General features: G+C 42.6%; 1 protein-coding gene across 5 annotated transcripts in view; it reads left to right on the forward strand.

Moving 5' to 3' along the window:
- The window catches only part of FNDC3B (fibronectin type III domain containing 3B), a 312077-nt gene that overhangs the window by 233654 nt on the left and 59652 nt on the right, over window positions 1-18771 (forward strand). For all 5 annotated transcript variants that reach the window (XM_064492811.1, XM_064492820.1, XM_064492826.1 and 2 more), the window contains 2 exons: window positions 4097-4235; window positions 7262-7315. In XM_064492811.1, the coding sequence (XP_064348881.1) occupies window positions 4097-4235; window positions 7262-7315 (193 nt within the window). The remainder of the gene's footprint in view (window positions 1-4096; window positions 4236-7261; window positions 7316-18771) is intronic.

An 18771-nucleotide genomic window follows, 5' to 3' on the forward strand; every position in this document is an offset into this window, starting at 1 on the left:
AAGAATGAGAAAGAAAGGTCTAATACATACATATAATATACACACATAAATAAATAGCATTATATTTTATAATACTTACGCATAAGTATGTAACTTAACAATCAAACATTTATATGTATTCATTTACTTATACACAAAGAATAGCATATGTCTTTTAATTGGTAGTTTTGTAGTTAAAACTGACATTGAGTATCATTTTACTGTGGCAGTCAAGAATACATATTTTTATCAATGATAGGATAATCAGAAATTTGAGTGACAGAATGGATAACAATTTCATGACAAAATTTCAGGCTGTTTTCCAGTCATTGGCATAAACAGTCTGGCAAAGAAGTCACCCAGAGATGATATCATGTAATAACATTTCCCAGAAAAATTATGTGATGAAATATTTCCAAAAATATGAGGTTGACCAGCTCAGTGCACAGTTATGAAATAGGTGTTATTGACTAAAAACTGTGGCTCCTAGTATGTTACAGATGTGCTGGAGGAAGTTGGAGGCAGATTTCTGAAATTCCTGGAGCACCTGTTTCATAAGCATTTAGTCAGTATTTAAACTGAAACAAATGTGAAAACCCAACACAAGATTAATTATATCTTAGAAAAATGTGTTCTTCTTTGCTGGGATGAGTGCTAAAGGAACTGAATTGTTGGCTGACATGTTTAACCTAGGAAACCGCCCCTGTTCCGCAGATCCTCCTGTCACATGATAGTATTTGGAGAAGACACATCAGCATCATGTGAGAAATGTTATTGCAACATTCTTGAATGTGTAAGGTCGTTTCCAGAGACTACTTTTCTGTAAAAGTTACTGGTGAAAACAGATTGACAAACATGAAACTGGTTGTTATTACAACTACTTGCTGTCTGTTTACTGAACAGTTTTAATAGACAGATGTAATCATGGGGTACTTAGATGATCAGGTTTTAGATACTGTGTGCAGTGCATTTATATTGCCATATAAAATGGCTCTCGTTGCCTTTGGAACAGACTTTTATGAGTACAGAGCACCGACTCCTAATTTAGACAAAATAACATTCTTTGAGTTTAAACACAGGAGTAATAACTCCTTGTGGCCCATACAACTGTCCCATCTTCAGCTACCTCAAATTTTTGCTTCTGCCATCAGGTCCTTTTATTCCTACTGTCATCCCCCTGACCTGGCTATCAGAAGCCTCCTTCACTCATGTTTCTCTAGCCTAAGTATGGATTTGTGACTCCAAGAATCTCATTAAAAAGGAAGAACCAACTTGACTGAGTCCAGACTCCCCAGATAACTAGCTGTGGTCCGGTCTGCAAGTACTCTGCAGACCTTCCCCTGCCTCCTTTCCCCTGTTGTGTTACCCGCATTGGTTTTCAGTGCTGACTGTTGTGAATATTTAGGACCTGGTCTATCTGTTTTACTACAGTCTGAATTTGTAAGCAAATACCTAGTGACTGCAAAATGAGATGCCTACTGGGAACGCAAATGGATAAAAAGGATTGGATAAAGGCAGCTGCAAAGCATTCCCAGAGCCGGGAGACAGTCACAGAGTGCTAGGGACCCTGCACTGAACAGCCCCGACTAAGGGGGCTAAAGGGGGCGTTGCTCTCAGCTTCATCAGGTTGCTGTCATGTAGGAATGCAGTTCAGTGTTGCTAGGACTTCTAGTTCTTAAGAGAAGCCAGAGAGGTTCATTTTTTAAAATGAGAGATCTCAAGGATTTTGTTCAATATTGGCTTAATTTTTAACTTTTTACTTCCCAAGATTTCAGTTACAATCAAAAGTGGACAGTAATTTAATGAACTCTCATCTGCCTACCAGCCATTGTTCTATTTCCTTGTTGCGCTCACCTTTTCTCTCCTCCAGCAGTTATTTTGCAGCAAAGTCCAGACATGGTATTACTTTACCTGTGAACCACATTACCATCATCGCATACCCTGTGCCCATCCAAAATAAAACTGATAAATTCTTTAATGTCTTTAAAATCCAGAGACTGACCCCATTTCCCCAGTTGTCTTAAAAATGAAGGTTTTGTTTTTCAGTTTGTTGTAATTGGAATTCAAACATGGTCTGGAATATTGTGTTTGGCTGATAGCTCTTAAATTTCTTTTAATCTGTAGGTTTTCTCTCCATCTTTCTCTCTCTCTCTCTCTCTTTTTTTTTTCCCCTCTTCCTGCAATTTATTTGTTGTAATAAATTTTCTTTTTGTCCTGTAGAATTTTCCACATTGTGAATTAGGCTGATTGCATCCCTGTAGTGTTGCTTAATAGTGTTCTCTCTGTGTTTCCCATACAGCAGTGAAGACGTTTAATCAGATACAGGTTCAATTTTTCTCTCATTAGGAGTGCAAAATATCTGCTTGTCTCTTTTTTGTTAATAATTGCCTGTGTCCTTTAATTCATTGGTGGCTGTAATATTGTAAAACATGTGTTCCTCCCCCACACATGTACATTTAGGGCCAGATGCAATCCATGAGCCTTCGGTTGGAGAATTCAACTGATCTGCTAAAGTTCAGGCTGGAACCTTGCCTATGTCTGGAATGTTCTATGATTCATTTTAAGTAACTTACTCTCAGTGAGCCTGTCCTGATGCATGGAAATGGTCTTGCCAAATCTAGCATTCAGTTTTATATTATCGTGTGCCTACTTATAGTGAATGCAAAAAGCAGAATTTCTTTCATCAGGTTGGGTGAAGAGCATCCTGTCGATAAGCATCTTTTGTTTGGATCAAATGGATCAAATGTCATGGTGTCCTCCCGTCAGGCAAATAAGTCAAATAGCCAGTAAATATGTGTTTTACCTTTTAGAATGGAAGGTAGGCATGTCTGTTAGAACTTTTGACTTGAATGATCTCTGTAAATTTTTTGTGATGGACTTTGAGGAGAAAGGACCTTAAAAATTACACCCCAAGTTAGGTTTTCCATGTTATCTTTAGCTGCTACTTATTCATTGGGCAGAGTGAGGGGAAATGGATTGTGGGTACTTAAAGAAATATAATTACAGGATGAGTAAGGACAGGAGGGAATACAGGATAACAGATTTCTATGACTGAATACAGTTGATCCAACTTTCTAGCTGTGTAGCTTTGGGAAATTTACTTTACCTGTGTAGTCTGAGTGTTGTGTCTTTAATGGCACCTCATAAAGGGTTAAGAATTAAGAACTTGATATATTTACCAATTCTGAATAGCTTAATCCTTTTATCTTTTTAGGCAGCAAAGGTTTCTTTGTTGTCTTTTTGAAAGAGGATGTTTTCAAGTTATTTTTTTAATGCCCAATATTTAAAAAATGGAAAAGTAGAAAGGAAGATGATAAAAAAATCAACATAATCCTATTTTATGCTATTTGAAAGGAGTGATTTTCTAATAGCATGTTATATGCTTTTTCTTCACAGCTTCTCTAGAGAAATCAGGCCCATATGTTCAGTATTGAGCCAGGTATTTTAATGTGCACAACACACATCTTTAATCTTGGCTCCAGGTGCAAGAGTTAGATGCTCACATGGATAAACTGTACCTGAACAGTGTTTTTATTGAATTAGAGAGATGCATTTGGCAGTAGATAGCATGTTTCTGTGTGTGAAATGTCCTCATTTCTACCTAAATATCTGCAGTGTTACGAACAGTTCAGAGGTGATATCTCACCTGTGGTTTGTACTCCTACCTCTCTCTCCAGTTTGTAGACTCTTACCACTGCTTCGTGTCTCCTTTCACCCAACCTCTAACTACTTCGAGCCTCTTTCCAGACAAAGTCAACCAGAGAGTGGCCTCATGGTTTTTAGAAAGTACATTTGGAGACCATTTGGGGGATTCAGGACATTTTCTTATTTAGCATATTCTTTTCCAGTCAGTAGTCTCTCCCTGTCTTAAATGGGGCTGGGTGTTTCTGAGAATTAGTAGGAGAGAGGCACATTGCCTGTTAGTCTGGTTTTCCCCTGGAAATGCTGACCATAGTCAGGTCAGGACAAGACCAGTAGATAGGAACAAGGGTCATGGTGTGTACTGTGTAAGAAGTTCTGTTCCTCTGTGGAAAACCCTGGGGCAAAGCTGAGATAAACACCCTGGTCTTCCGTGATGGGCCACTGCCACTGACTGTGTTTGTCTGTCTGTTTTCAGGGTATATGCTATGTACAATTCCGTAAAGGGATCCTGCTCTGAGCCAGTGAGCTTCACCACCCACAGCTGTGCGCCCGAGTGCCCCTTCCCACCTAAGCTGGCACACAGGAGCAAAAGCTCCCTAACCTTGCAGTGGAAGGTGGGTAGCGCAAAGTGTCGGGAGTCCTCTGAGTCTGTAGCCATTGGAAACATTTATCTGGCACTGTTCCAACTTGGTGATAGTGTTTGGTTTTCTACATAGTGACTATGTGAAACAAATTGTAATGATGTCAAAAGTTACCATCTCTATAAAAATTGGGCAAAGGGGTGGGAGGGGAAACTGCAAAATCAAGTTTTAGCTTTCTTTGCAGGGGGATTTGGTAAATCTCTTAGGATCATGAGCAGTACTTTCTAAGTGATATAAGTACTTAAGATATTTACGTTTCATCACTCTCTAATAGTTTAATTCACTTCAACAAACATTTGAGGACTTGAGTAAAAAGTTTTTGTGAAGAAAGATTTAAAGTAGCTTTATGGCTCCATTGGCTTCTTTCAGTGGTGACTCAGAAATGTTTAATATTTAAAACTGCCTAGAATGTTTAGTGTTCTAAACTACATTAAGACTTCATTAATTTTTACTAATTAGGCCTTAGATCAGTTAGGATTACCAGTTATATTTTAACATCTCAATTATGTAGTAGTTTTCATGGAACTCAACTTTTTGGCTACAAATAACTCTTCCCAAAGAGAGGTCCTTAAAGTGTAGCATTAGCTTATCAGTCATAGTTGTGTGTTTGTAAGAAAATGGTAAATTACATTATCAATCAGTGCAGTAAGTATTTCTATATATTTATACTTTAAAATGTAGCTTAAAATGTTAAATTTGTAGAGAGAGAGGTAATAAAGATGTGTGATACTTGGGGAGAATACTAATGTACAAAAGAAATATGATGGCTAGGGAGATCGACGTTATTGGTGAAGAAATCTTTTGTCCTTTTGTTCCCAGAGCAGAGAGTCCGATTTGTCTTGGGGGTGGGTAAAAGCCGCTGAGAACAGTGGTTAGCAGCAAATCATGGGCTTCGGTAGGCCCCTCTCGTAGCCAATGGCCAACAGTGAGTGTGTTATTTGGACAAAGGCAAAGTTTAAACTGGCTTAGAATCTGAACTATTTTATTTTCCTTCCTGGCTTCCAGGGATAATCCAGGTCAGTGATTCCCCACCTTTTCAGAGTTTTAACACCCAACTGGTTATCATTGTTTAAGTCTTTGGAGCATATACATCCATTTTAAAATAGGTTCTATATTTACACATATACATATGTAAATATATTTTAAGGAAAGAATTAAAGTCCATTTTATTTGGAAAATATAAGAAATCTTCTTTAAGTTAATCAGAGGGACCCCAGGATCTTATAAACCTAAAGTTGGGAATCACTGATACACACTCTGCTTAAAACCTGGATGAAGTTCAGGTCTCAGGCAGACCAGCAACTTCAAGAAAAAGTGCTCTTATTAGGAGGAAAATATTTCACATTTTCTTTCTCCCTCTATTTAATTGTAGCTTGGAAACACAGTATTGTTCCATTTGGTTATGTGCAAACTTGAAAGTTCTGGATTCAGTTCAGTTTCTTGTCCTTAGACTAGATTTCCTGATCACAGTGTTCCAGCTGGGAGCGCAGGGACAGGGGGACCACGCTCTGGCTGCCCACCTACCCTTGAGGCCACCAAGACACAGAGAGCTCAGGGTCCTCTATCGTTACCTTGTTAGTCAGCGCCGGAGCCGGGGCAATGCAAACACCAGGGTCTGTGTCCCCACCCTCAAGGAATCAGGGACTCGGTGGTGGGGCAGGACGTCACTGAGAGATTTGTGAGCATCATAAATGTACTTCTTAACCTAGAAATGGATTCTCAAGCTGAAACTTTGATTTTTGTTCATTATCTACAACTTTAAATGTATCCCTATCCTGTCTCCCAAACTGAGCCGACAAAAGCCTAAAATTACAGTTTAGTAGAACATAGAGCGCTCACCTGAAATCAGGGGTCGGGACTCCACGATTATATGACTCAGAAGAAAGAAGGAGAAGGAAGGAAAGATGAGAGCAAGGCATTGCTTTATTAATTAATGTTTACTGAGGCCCAATGATGTTTTACTATTAACAGTAACAAAGCAACAGCTACCGTTCGCGGAGCGCTTCCTATGAGACCGGGCAGTTGAGGAAGTGATTTATACAAATTCTCCCATTTCCTTATCACACCCATCCATTCTTGGAATAAGAAATTAAACACTGATGTTAAGTGTGACAAACAGCCGAGCTGGGCCTCCTTGTAGCTCTGGTGACCCGGCTGCCTTCTGCGGGCAGCAGGTCGTCACAGTCTGTGGGCTGTGGCTCTCTCCTGGGGGAGCCAGGCCCGGATGCCTTTGTACTTGGGAGACATGGCGTTAGTGCTGAGAGGGACCCTGCTGTAGCACCCCCTTCTGGCAGGCCTGACCCTCAGCACTCTTTTCTCCAGTTCTTTACTCCCTTTCCCATTGCCCAAAGCCTGTTTTCTCAGTGAAGCAGATCTCACTGTGCTTTTAAGAGGAAAACAAATGATGAAATTTCTTTTTACTAACAGGCAAAGGGCTGACTGCCCCTGGTAATCTCTCTAGGAGATCCCATTTTTTCCTCATTTAAAAAAAAAAAATGGGGAATCATAATGCCACAGAAGGCTTTCTAATGTTAAGCACTTAAAAAAATAAAACCTGTAGGGGAGAAGTTACAAAGAATCTGAACTCTGGACTCTGAACCTAGCTGGGTCAGCTTTACTCCATCAGACCCCAGGCACTGCAGGCAGTGACGCAGTTTCTCTGCTGTCTTTTTTCTCTCTCTATTCTTGAAATTAAAATGCCTCTTAAAAGTTTTATCCCCAGAGGAAGTAGGGCACCACATGGGTCTCAAGGTAGAGGTGCTGGGGAAGGCAGGCTTGGCTGTTTGTGGGGTATGACTTATTAACAGTGGAGGCTCTCTCTACTAGTTGAGTTGTATTAAAATTAGTTTCTGATAATGTTTGGCCAAAGAAATGCAGGAGTTATGCCCCTGCGGGGAGAGCACAGGACTAGCATGGACACTGTATTTGAACCAAGTGCATGGCTCAGAACTTTTGTCTGTGAACAGCTTCCACTAATCTCATTTTATTTTATTTTTTAGGCACCAATTGACAACGGTTCAAAAATCACCAACTACCTTTTAGAATGGGATGAGGTAATCACATTTTCACATTCATCCATGTAAAACCCCTCTCAAAAATGAAATTGCTGAACAAATGCCATTTTATTCTTTTTTTAAGATGTGCTAAACACGTGGAAAAAAGAACGTAAGTAGAGAAAAATTTAAAAACCAAAAGTTACTAACTGTGGGAAAAGAAAATGGACTGAAGTAGTCTAGTGAATTGTGCATTAAAATATGTTTACATGGCTTTTTGCAAGAAATGCTACTGAAAGCAGTGACAGGGTCTTATCTATTTTGGAGTCCCTAGTATCTGGCCAGGCATTAATGAGTATTAAGAAATGACTGCTTTGTTATCTGGACTGCCCAGGGCCAGCCTGTGTAGATGGTTTTGATAACATAAACCACACTGTGGCTTGGGAAGCCTAATTTGTTCCTTCTTTTTGAGTGCCACGTGTAAACTCTGTTGTCGCACTGTTGAGTACTGTTTGTGGGAGATGGAGCAGCACCTGGAGGTCTCACCTACCTGTCAGACCATCCTGGAATGGGTGCCCCCTTTGCTGTGTCTGTCTCCAGAGGCGGTGGGTGGTTACCCATGGTGAATTCCTCCTATCCTGAAGGCCGCTCTCTGCTGATTGGTAACCCAGTGCTTTTCTGGCCTTGACAACACTGCACAGAATCTTAGGCAGGAAGCAATGGATGCAGAAATCCGTTTCTAAAAAGCAACCATACTATTTGTTCTTGTAAATCTTATCTCTGTTCATTCATTTACCTTTGTTTCTTTCTGTCATTCTGTGAATGAGCAAAGGGACAAAGGATTTTAAGAATAGGAAATGTGGAATTTGGGAAGCAACGTAAGTTAACTAGTCTTTGTGACTTAAATTTAGGGGCATTAAAACATTCAGAACACAAACAGGCAACAAGTGACTTACCAAGTGTGGAAAAATATATTTTAAACCAAATGTAAAATGAAAATGGGTGAAACTCTTATGATGAAATTTTGATATGAATAAGGGGCCCTTCATCACTTTTTGCAGAAGCGTATTTTCCCATCTGGGTTACATCTGAACAGCAGGAGTTCCAAGTTACCAAAAACAATGATCTATTGTTCTTGGGATCCTTGTGAATAGTTCCTGTGTACAGATTGGTGAAATCTCAGACTTAACCAGTATATTTTACAGATTAGGTGGATTTCATTTTAAGGTGGCTTGATTGGAAAGCAAAGCCACCCCCTGTGGTCCTTGAGGTTGAGGTTTTATATCCAGATAGTTTACCAGTAAAGAGGAGGCTTTTCTCCTTACACATTTCTTCTCACAGCACTGTGTGTGTGTGTGTGTGCATGTGTGTGTGTGTGTGTTTTTCCATCCTGTGTTTTTTGCTGCTTCTCTGCCCTGGACTGTGGCCTCATAAGTTAAGTAAGGTCAGAGAAGTTGAGTGCTCGAATGGGAAACCTCCAAGGAAAACCCAGGTGCTGCAGGAAATGGTACTGGTGACTCAGTTGTTGGCCTCCTTCCCTTTGAATTTGAATTGAAAGTGTCCTGGCATGATGCTGGGAGGAAATATGCTGCAGCTCAGATGAAATGGAGAAGCTATGTCTGATGACCATTTATAATCAATAGGACCCACGATGGCCTAGTGACCACAAATGTGAAGTTGTTTATTTTGGGCCTTCTCCTGCCTTTCTCCTCCTTGCTCTCCCTCCATCTAGCCTTGTCCTCACTTCTGTCTTCCCCTTTCCTCTTTATATTCCCTCCTACCTTCTAATTCCTGCTGGTGTCCGCTCTGGTGAGCCTTCCCGGAGATTGCAGGTTAATTGACTCTCACCTGCTGTAGGCCTTTTGCCAACACAGGAATTCTTTTATATTCTGTGGCTTAGTATTCTTCAAAGAAGAGAATAAAGAAATCCTGCAGGAAGTGTGAGCACACGAGGCTCTGGCTGTCCCTCTGAAACCTTCTGCTGGTGGTTTCTGGAGCCAGGTGCTCCTGGTACCAGGTCTGTTTGCAGCCTGGGCCCTCGTGGAGTACGGTGGGGCAGGAGAGTGAGGGGGGTTTGGCTGGAGTCACCTCCCCCGAAACCTATGGTCTCTCTGGCATCCAGAGTGTCGTAGAAACAAGCTTAAAAGGCAGGAGGAGAGTAGGGTTCACAAAAGTGCACATCGCTGCTTGGGAGGGAAACAGGTGCTACTCAGTCTCGAAGAAGCTCGTGTTTAGGAATCGCACCCGGCACCGTTTCTGCCCTGGCACCCGGTCTAAGAAACACGGCTTGGGGTGCGGTGGCCCCATCCACGTACATGCCACCACTAATGTCTGGGTGTCCCTGTACTTTTATTATAGTATAGCAGTACTGGCTAGAGTTCCCAGAACACTTCATTCTTTTGCTCAATTCTTAGTCACCATTCCGATAACACAATTAGTGTAAAATTCTGAAGGTGTTAGTAAGGTAAGAGCACAGGGCATCAAGTCCTTCTGTCCAGTCTCTAGAAAAAGACTTTCGTGAATGAAAGAGCAGCAGCAGAGAGGCCGGTGAGTGCCCACCTTCACTGCTGCCCCAACGGGGAATGCTGGGCTGAGCTGACCGTGGGAAAAGCCGCCTTAATCAATAGCTGACCGCTTGCTGGTCTCTGACAGGGAACAGAAGGCAGAAGTGTGAAGCACAGGGGGAGGCTGATACATCCTCTCTCCTAGGTTCATTGTCATTCGTTCACGTCACTGTTGTCAGAGTTCACTTGGAAATTGCTCACTGATAGTTCTGCAGAAGGGTTAGATGCCTACTTTTCTCCATTAATAATTGCGCCTGGCCAATCCCTTAATGTTTCAGTCAGCTTAGGAAGTAACTGTGACTGTGAGATGGTCACAAGCCTAAAAATGGAACACACAGGTGTCCCTGGCTTTTCAGCTCTGGCCGTCAGTTTCAGTTTTCCCCTGAAATAGATCAGTTTTCATAACTTGGAAAGGTGTGTCCTTTCCTGGCCACATCCCCTTGTTGTGGTGACTTGGTTGAGTTGCAGTGTTTAGAACTTTGGGGCCTGAAGACTGGCCCTGCATTTTTGTAGATCTTTAGCCACCATGTCCTTCGGGAGACCCCACATCAGAAAAGCAGAAGGTCATTTTTAAGGCAGTTTCCTGCTTGACTACTGGATGAGTCGTTACTACATTTTAATTTCTTTCTGATCACAACGTATCCCACCGCATGTGTACATCCTAATTTACAAGTCGTGGTCATTCTGAAGCCTGGCAGAAGGCAGATCCAAAGCCTCCTGAGGGCTTCTTTCTTCTGCTGGATTTGAGTATGACACCTGGTGCTGACTTTAAAAAAAAATTTTTTTTATGAATTAAGGTTTAGTTTAATACAGAATTATGAATAGGAGAAAAGTTCCTTTGCTTTTTAACAGTCAAACAATGCTTAGAGGCTCGATTTCTCAAGATGGTGCATCTTTGCCACAGTGGAAAACCTTGGGGTGGGGTGGGGTCCGGAAGGCGGAGGTAGTGCTTACAGTTCACTGCCCCGGGGCCACCACTGAGCTCGTCCGTCTGGCCTGCCCTTTCCCCTCCTTGGGCACCTTCCCAACTGAATTGGCCCCTCTGCTGCTTCTCGGATTGATGACACAGAGGTATCTAGGAGAGGTGGGAGTTCTTCTCTAAAAGCAGCTGAGCAGGGGAGGATTGGGGGTGTAGAAGTTTCCAGGGTAGGAAGGGGCTTTTATGGAAAAAGGATTAAGAACCTTTGAATTGACACATAAATGCCTGCCCAGTCTCTTTAAGGGATGGTGATCTGGCCTTTTCCTTGAAAATTTGAGTAAAAGGGCAAACTTCATAGTCAAAAAGAAACTTTATTTTCTATTTTAGGAAAGAAAAGTTCTGTGAAGGAAGTATTTATGGAAACTTGCTGTGAGTTCTACCCTTAGATACTGTTTTAACCTGTGCCGTACAGAAATGCTAACCGGTGCTACTGGAGCTAGTTATGCAGAGCAAGCTCCGTGCCCCTGAGATCTCGCGGTGAAAGTGTGGCGTGGATTCATGCGGATTTGTTCAGTGACGTGGTGTTCACCTCAAGAGACCTAGCTTAATAGTCTCTGCTTTGTCTCTGCCTAATCAAACAAATTATTTAACCCTCAAGTCTCAGCTTCTCCACTTGCAAAATCATACCTGTTACCTGACAGGTAGGTTAAGATTGAATGAGATAACTTGGGCAGCAACAGATTCTGTGTAATGATTATTTCCAGTCACCCAAGCCCATGTTAAGATCTGGAGTAGGAAAAGTCAACAGTTACAGAAGGATTGTATGAAAGGAATATGGCATTTTTTGGTCAGGAACTTAAACAGAAGTCCTGAGGTTAATGGCTCTGGTTTGAACTAAACAAAAACGGACATCAGTACTATATATAGATGTTAATTCGCCATTAGCATAGCTTCCAGACATGACATGTAGGGAATATACGAAAGAACCAGAAAAATAGCTTTGTGAGAATGTGATTAGTGGAGTTCCCAAGACTCTTCCTCACATGTGACTCAGCTAGCCCAAAAGGGAATTTCACATCTGGCTTTCCTGGTGACTAATGAGTGAACACAGCTGTAAAACACAGTAGACTGAGAATACGATAAATACTGCAGAAATCGAGGGACGTACACTTTGAAATAGAACAGAAAAGGCCAGCGGCAGGTAGAGCCCATACACCCCCAGGGGACCGTCACCAGGCAGGCCTGGCTCAGCAGCCCCGCTGCAGGACCCTGGAGCAGATACGGGCCCCAGACGGTCACTGTGTGGACGTGCAGTTCAGGAGCAGCCAAGCTAGCCCCATAGGAGGGGCCTGGTACCTGGTTTATTAGTCTGATTCCTGTTTAACTTAGGTGTTGGCTAGTTAGTATTGATCATCTTTCAGAAGGCTTCTCAGCATGCGTGCATTTGCACAGGGCTCTTCTGGTTAGACAGCAGCCCTTCTGGGAGGGGCTGGAGCGTCAGCCAGCAGAGTGACAGTGGGTTCCCCAGAACGGACGCGGAGAGCCTCCCTGCGGGTTCTAGTTGCCGCTGTCTCTGGGGAGCCTTGCTGCCTGAGCTTGCATGGCATGTTGGTCCAGTGGGGAAAGCTGGGAAGGCCCGTTTCCATTCCCCAGCCCACCACCAATGCCTGGCTGGACGTTAGGAGAAATTGCCATTTGCCCGGGCCCTCTGAGCTCTTTTGCTCATTCTTGGGAAATGTCCTTGTGGAGAGTGGGGTCCCAGGTTCGTTTTTCACTTGTCCATCAGAAGCAGTCCTTTACATAAATGCCAAATCAGTGACCTGGCAGAATGACAGTGTTTTGCCACATCACAGATCTCTGCTGCCATGTCCAAGGGCGGGTTTCTGAGAGCCAGGGGAATAGCTTTCTCCACTATAGCTCCTTTCAAAGGAGGCAAAGAAGGATTTAATACTCAGGTCCACAGGCATCAAAGCCCAAGCAGAGTTAAAAAGAGCCCTTTCTTTTAGGGACCCCAGCCCCAGGCACCTGCACACCTGAAGCAGATTCTCTCTGTGCTTTTTTTTTTTTTTTTAAACCATTTGTCACGTATGTACAGGATGGGCTTATTACATGCTTGGGCAGCAGACTTTGTGGGGCACTTCCAGCTGAGGCTAAATTACAAATAGCCATGTTGGTCCTTGGCACCTGATTTATCAACTCATGTGTCATGCTTGTTGGTTGCCAGCCACAGGATGGCTGCCTTGGACGTTGGCTCTTGGTTCACTTATAAATTGTATAGACAGCCTGTTCTCAGATCGCTCTCTTGCTGCTCCTCTCCTTTCCCTTCACTCGGACAGTCTCAGCACATTAATCTTTTCAGAGCACCCGACATCAGGTGAACCTCCTCTGCATTTGGAGGGCTGTATAGGAACATTCTGTTTGTTTGTTTTAAACCAGAGGACCTGGTGATCATCCTTGGCTATTTGAGGTAGCCAAGCCTCTCCCACAAACATAGAAAACTAGTGTGCCAGGGGATAAAATGCGTGCAGTATTTATTTAGTAACATGCAGCCGCAAACTACTCCATTGCCTTTTCTTACCTTTGAAAGTCCCTGTGTGCCAGAGTGGTCAGTAAAATGAAAGAGGCATCACTGAGGGGAAAGTGAGGTTTGGCACAAGGAACTTTTGAATCCACCCACATGTGGAGTGCCTCCACCTCCCTGTTATGAACCCCTTCTTATATATGGTTATGCTGAACACATACATGCTCTTTTATTTCTCAGGCCAAGATTTATCTTTGATGTTGCCTAGGGTCGGCCAGTGCTGGAACAACTTCTAAATATAGATGTACTAGCAGACTAAATCTTTGAGCCTGGCAGTAGTTCAGTTGGCCAGCGCAACCTTAGTTTTTATTTGATTTATCGTTGATGTTTCTGACAGGTTGAACTATGCTGTTACAGAGAGTGCCCAGCCCAGAATCACTCAGCCCATGTCTGGATCCAGCTGACATGGGCCATGAGCACATGACAACTGATAACCAAATGCATGTTACTTGTTTAGCAGGCAGTTATCAAACCGGGTAAGAGCAGCTAGGGAAGCCCACAGGCACCGGCAGTGCAAGAACCTGTAAGAGAAATAGGTCAGTGGGAAGAGGCCATAGATCAAGAACACATCAGGAAGAGTGCAAGTCACATGATCAAGGGGAGCTAGTTCACCATGGATTCTAGCTTCCTTGTGTTGGCCATTCTCATTTTCTTGTGCCAAGAAGAGGATCAGGAAGGATCATTTCCAATCTGTTAATTTGAAGGCAATTGACAATAGCTGTCAACTTCATCTATTAGTGCCAGTGTTGGAAATACCAGCTTCCAAGACGGTTAGTGCCAGGATGACTGAAAGTGTTAGCCAGAGCAACCACATTCCCCCACACTCTGTAGAATTACTCGTGGCAGGAAAACACTGTGGCCTGAATTAGCTGGAATATGTATGAGCTGTATGTACAGAATTGGCCATGGGTGTGTTGTTTCTTAACAGGAAACCGACCCATTTTGAGGACTCGTCTTCCCAAGCGCTGAGGACAGCTTTATGGGGAAACTAAGTTAATAAAAAAGGAAAACTGACTTGAAAAAAACATTTTTGGTTTTCAGTTACATAGTTTTACAAATTAATAATTACTTTAAAACACGTCTTTAAAATTAGTTGCATTTTATGAAATAAGTCAAATATTTTTCATATACCTAGATACCAGTTTTAATAGGCAGGTCCATCTGTAAATTGACTTCTCCGCTGGAACGTACATGTGTTTGTAAACAGAGAGGTGGAAGACTGATTATATGTGGAGGTCCTTGGAAAGGTTATTTAATTTGCTCACTCCTGAGGCTTTGGGCTACGCCATGCCTAAATCATCCCCCCAAAGACTTGCGTATCTGTGTTTAAAGATCTCCCCACGGTTCCCTACAACTTCTGGGATAACATTATTAAAAACCTCAGTTCAGTCTAAAATGTCACTCCGTAAGATGAAGTAACTACATTGACATTGATTAACAATTTTGGTTGATCTTTATCATCTAGGAATCTTGTTACACCTTTAGCTTCTAGAAATCATTTTTAAAATCTATTCAGAGAGGCCTTACTTTGTTGGATGGCTTTGAGGGAGAAATCATGTGCTAAGCGCATGTAGAAAATAGAACTTTGTATTCAGGCATATGTTAAACTCTGGTTTTGTGTTCTAGCATGCTCCCTTACCTCCTGGCTATTAATAGTGCAGGAGGAATTTATAAAAGTTTACTGAAAAACTCCATATTTTAAACATATATGGACATCAGAATAGATGAGTGTAATATTACATAACAGATTACCTCAAAACTTACACCTTGGTTTTAACATAGTCACTTTGTTTTCTCATGGATTCTGGGTTGGGAATTTGAACAGGGCACTAGAGGACCAGCTAGTCTGTGTTCCACAGTTTCTGGGACTTCAGCCGGGAGGGCTTATTGGGTGGAACCTTCTGGCAGGGTCTTCACTCACAAGTCCAGTGGGACCTTGTGCATCTCAGGCTCCCTGACAGCATGGTGACTTCAGGGGAGTCAGAATGGCAAGAATGAGTTTTCCCAGGAAAAGACAGAAACTTCCTCACCTTTTCAGATCTCGCCTTGGAAGTCACAGAGCTTCATTTCCCCTCCATCCAGCAGTTACAGGAGAGTCTCCAGCCCACCCACATTCAAGGGAAAGGGCCATAGGCTCTTCACTGGATGGGGAAGTCAAGGAATGTGTGGACATGTTTAAAATCGTAACCATGTGACAGAAGGTTCTTTTGACTCTCTTAGTCCATTAATCTTTCTCCCCTTAATCTTTGTGTAGCACATACAGTGTTTTAGGTCCTATGCCCTAAGATGATTAGATACAAGGTCAGGGACTTTGAAAGAACAGCATAACTCTTTTCCTGCCCCTGCTCTCCTCTGAGTGTTCTGGGAAGAGGGGAAGGAAGACAGACGTGCACCCAGAGATGCAGTGGTAGGCTGGGACTCAGATCTGTGGCCAGCGCTGTTCCACTAGCCAGCAGGGCGTGACTCAGTGGTGCTCGAACACAGCTCTTCTCAGTAAACAGATGGAGCAGATCACTGCTTCTCCCTTAGCTATAAGGAGAGGGAACCCATGAGAAAAACAGTATTCCTGCCAATTAATGTCTCTGTCTCAGTAGTCACACTTGAGAAGCAAGATCATGTATCCTGTTCTTTGGGTGACTCACCGGAAGTTAGCAGTGTTCCCTTTCCTTTGCCTTTTTTTTTTTTTTTTTTTGAGGGAATAATTAATATAGTTATACTCTTACTTAATAGCTAATTTTAATTTCTTAAACTATACATCAGAAAGAAAAATATTCAAGTAGGTAGTAAAAAGGCAAAAGATAAAATGAGAAAATAGAGAATATATTCCTTAAAGTATTTTAAACCTTTTATTTAAAATTTATCCCCAAATTTCATTTGAAAGAGTGGAAAAAAATGTTTGATAAGGCGTTTTCCCCCTTAGGGGGAAAATATCTTTGTCCCTGAAGTTTATATTAACACATCTTGAAAAATGTTTCCAAGGATGAGTCACTGTCTGCTGTGTAGCCACATGAGTTACATTTCACACACTCCCCAGACTGCCTGCTCTCCCCGCTGCCTTTCTGACATTGGGCGCTCCTATAGTCTGGCAGAAAGTTGGCACTCTTCAGAATTTAGCAGGAACTTTGTAGGGCCTTAAAAGAACATCTGGACTCTGATTACTATTAGGACTTGTAACCAAACGTGTGACCCTTCTACAAGAGAGTGAGGATGAGGAGGGAGCAGGGGCAGATGCAGGTGGAGTGTGTACTGAGTGTTATGAGGCTGGCTGGGACTTTGCCCCGAAGATGGTGCTACCCTTTAGTGTGTGTATCTAGAAGTGAAAAGAGGCACTTGTTTACCAAGGATCAGATTAATGAGACATCCAGACCAGGCCCAGTGAACTCTGTGTTATATAAATATATATAAATAAAAATAGTAATATAAAGATATAAATAGAGTTGCAGTGTCATCAGAGAGCTGGCTGCCTGAGACAGGCTGGGGGGAATGGACATTGAGCCGATCCATTGGGGTCTAGAATGTAGCTAATGTGCAGTGTGTCCTCGTTCAGTGGTAAGACAGGTGATTGAGGCAGGGCAGGGAGCTCGGGACTGGGGAAGGACTGATGTGAAATACGCCACGTGATTCAGCTGCAGGGAAATCGAGTGCGTTTCTGGGGAGCACTTTTAACCAGAAGTGGAGGAGAAGTGCCCTGGGCGGGAGACAGTTCCATTTGTCTGATGGCCCAGGGTGTTGCATGGATGCTCTCAGGCTATGGCTGGGTGTAGGATGACAGCAGATTAGCCAGAACCGTGGATTCATTTGAGTGAGAAAAGGAAAAGAGCCAAAAAAGGAACCAGTGCTGGTTTCTAATGCCTCACCCTACACCACAGTGAGCACCTTGAGGTCTGTCATCGCACGGTTGGTTTGTGCTCCCAAGATTTCTTCACGTTCTAGTGAAGATTAACTTTGTCCTTGAATGAACTTAGTGTGTGCAGTAAGAAAAAAGGATTTGGGTCTGCCTGAGGTTATGAAGTGGAAACAAGTCAGGGAACCCTGAGAATCTGCCTTTTTTTTTTTTTTTTTTTTTTTTTTTTTGGCTTGTGGACACTGGCAGTGGAATGTCCAGAGCATCACTGGGGGTTCTATGGCTTCACGACCAATGAGGTCAGGAGCCCAGTGGCTAGGTCTGCTCCAGAATGGTCAAGGATGTGGGCTTCCCGCCGCCTCTCACCTCTTTAACTGGGGGCAGTTTTCCTTCCTTACCTGGGAGAGCGGGAGCTCAGCTTAGGGAGGTGCTGAGCCTGATCACTCCTAGGCCCCATGTCCCTGCCCTCCCAAGGTGCAGAATGAGGGAGCTCCTGGGCGTCCATACTGCAGATCTTCCCTGGTAGACCAGCCAGCTCCACTGCCCTTTGAGCCCCTACTCTTACGTTCTTCTGTGTGACAGCCACCAGTGGCCTAGCAGCAGTAGCTGACCAGGACAAGGCCTGGGCCATGGGTGTCCCTGCTGCCTATGTTCGAGCAGATTATTGATGACAGCAGGCCTACAAAGTGTCAAGAGATGACCCATTTCCATTAGGACCACATTTTAGTAGCAAACTTTTCATGAAGCTGATTTTAAATTATTAAAAAGTAAGTTGCCTTTCCAAGCAAAGCTAGTAAGTCTCAGTAATCCTGTGTACTTTAAATTAGATTTTATTAGGAGAGGGAATAACATGCCATAGATTATAATATCTCAAAATCATTTGGTGCCACGCTATGTATCAAATATGGAAGTTGTGATTTACCATTTGTAAAACTTGACAGGAGTGGTTTGGACAGATTTAATTTCTGATAAACAATGATAAACATTCACGGTATCACTCCTGTCAGCTTCTCTGAATCTTTTAATCTTCCAAAGCATTATCTTTTTTTCTTTTTTAAACTCTATCCATTTCTGTCAACAAGAAGAACTGGATAATATTTTATTTATAAATGCTATTTGCAACCCGGGATCCCACTTGGTTTACAAACAGATTCTTCACATCGCCCATGCCTTTGATCATGTACTTACTCTAATGCCTAAGCCTAAAGCCATGCGAGAGCCAGGCAGGGTGACACGTGAGCCCCCCAGTGCTGGAACCCATGGCGTTCTCCAGCCGCACTTGCCGATCTCTCCACAGTAGATTACTTCTGCACTGCAGTGACTTTTGTGAATATTAATTTTCTTTCTTCCTAGATACCCCTTTTATATTAAACTCCATGTCAAACACAGAAATTTTCTTTTATTAAAATCTTCTCATGTCTGAAATAATTTGTTAACCTACTTTCCCTTTTTTTTCTTTTTATACTCAGTGACTTCTAAAAATTCCAATAAACTTTACTTTTTAAACTCTATGAAATATTTGTACAATCTTACCCCTTCAGACTCTACTGATTCTATTTCTAAAACTTGATTCTAAAGGTCCAATAACTCTGGGTCTTTCTCTGTGTT

The sequence above is a fragment of the Camelus dromedarius genome, chromosome 2 (genome assembly GCF_036321535.1).
Source record: "Camelus dromedarius isolate mCamDro1 chromosome 2, mCamDro1.pat, whole genome shotgun sequence".
Classification (NCBI taxonomy): domain Eukaryota; kingdom Metazoa; phylum Chordata; class Mammalia; order Artiodactyla; family Camelidae; genus Camelus; species Camelus dromedarius.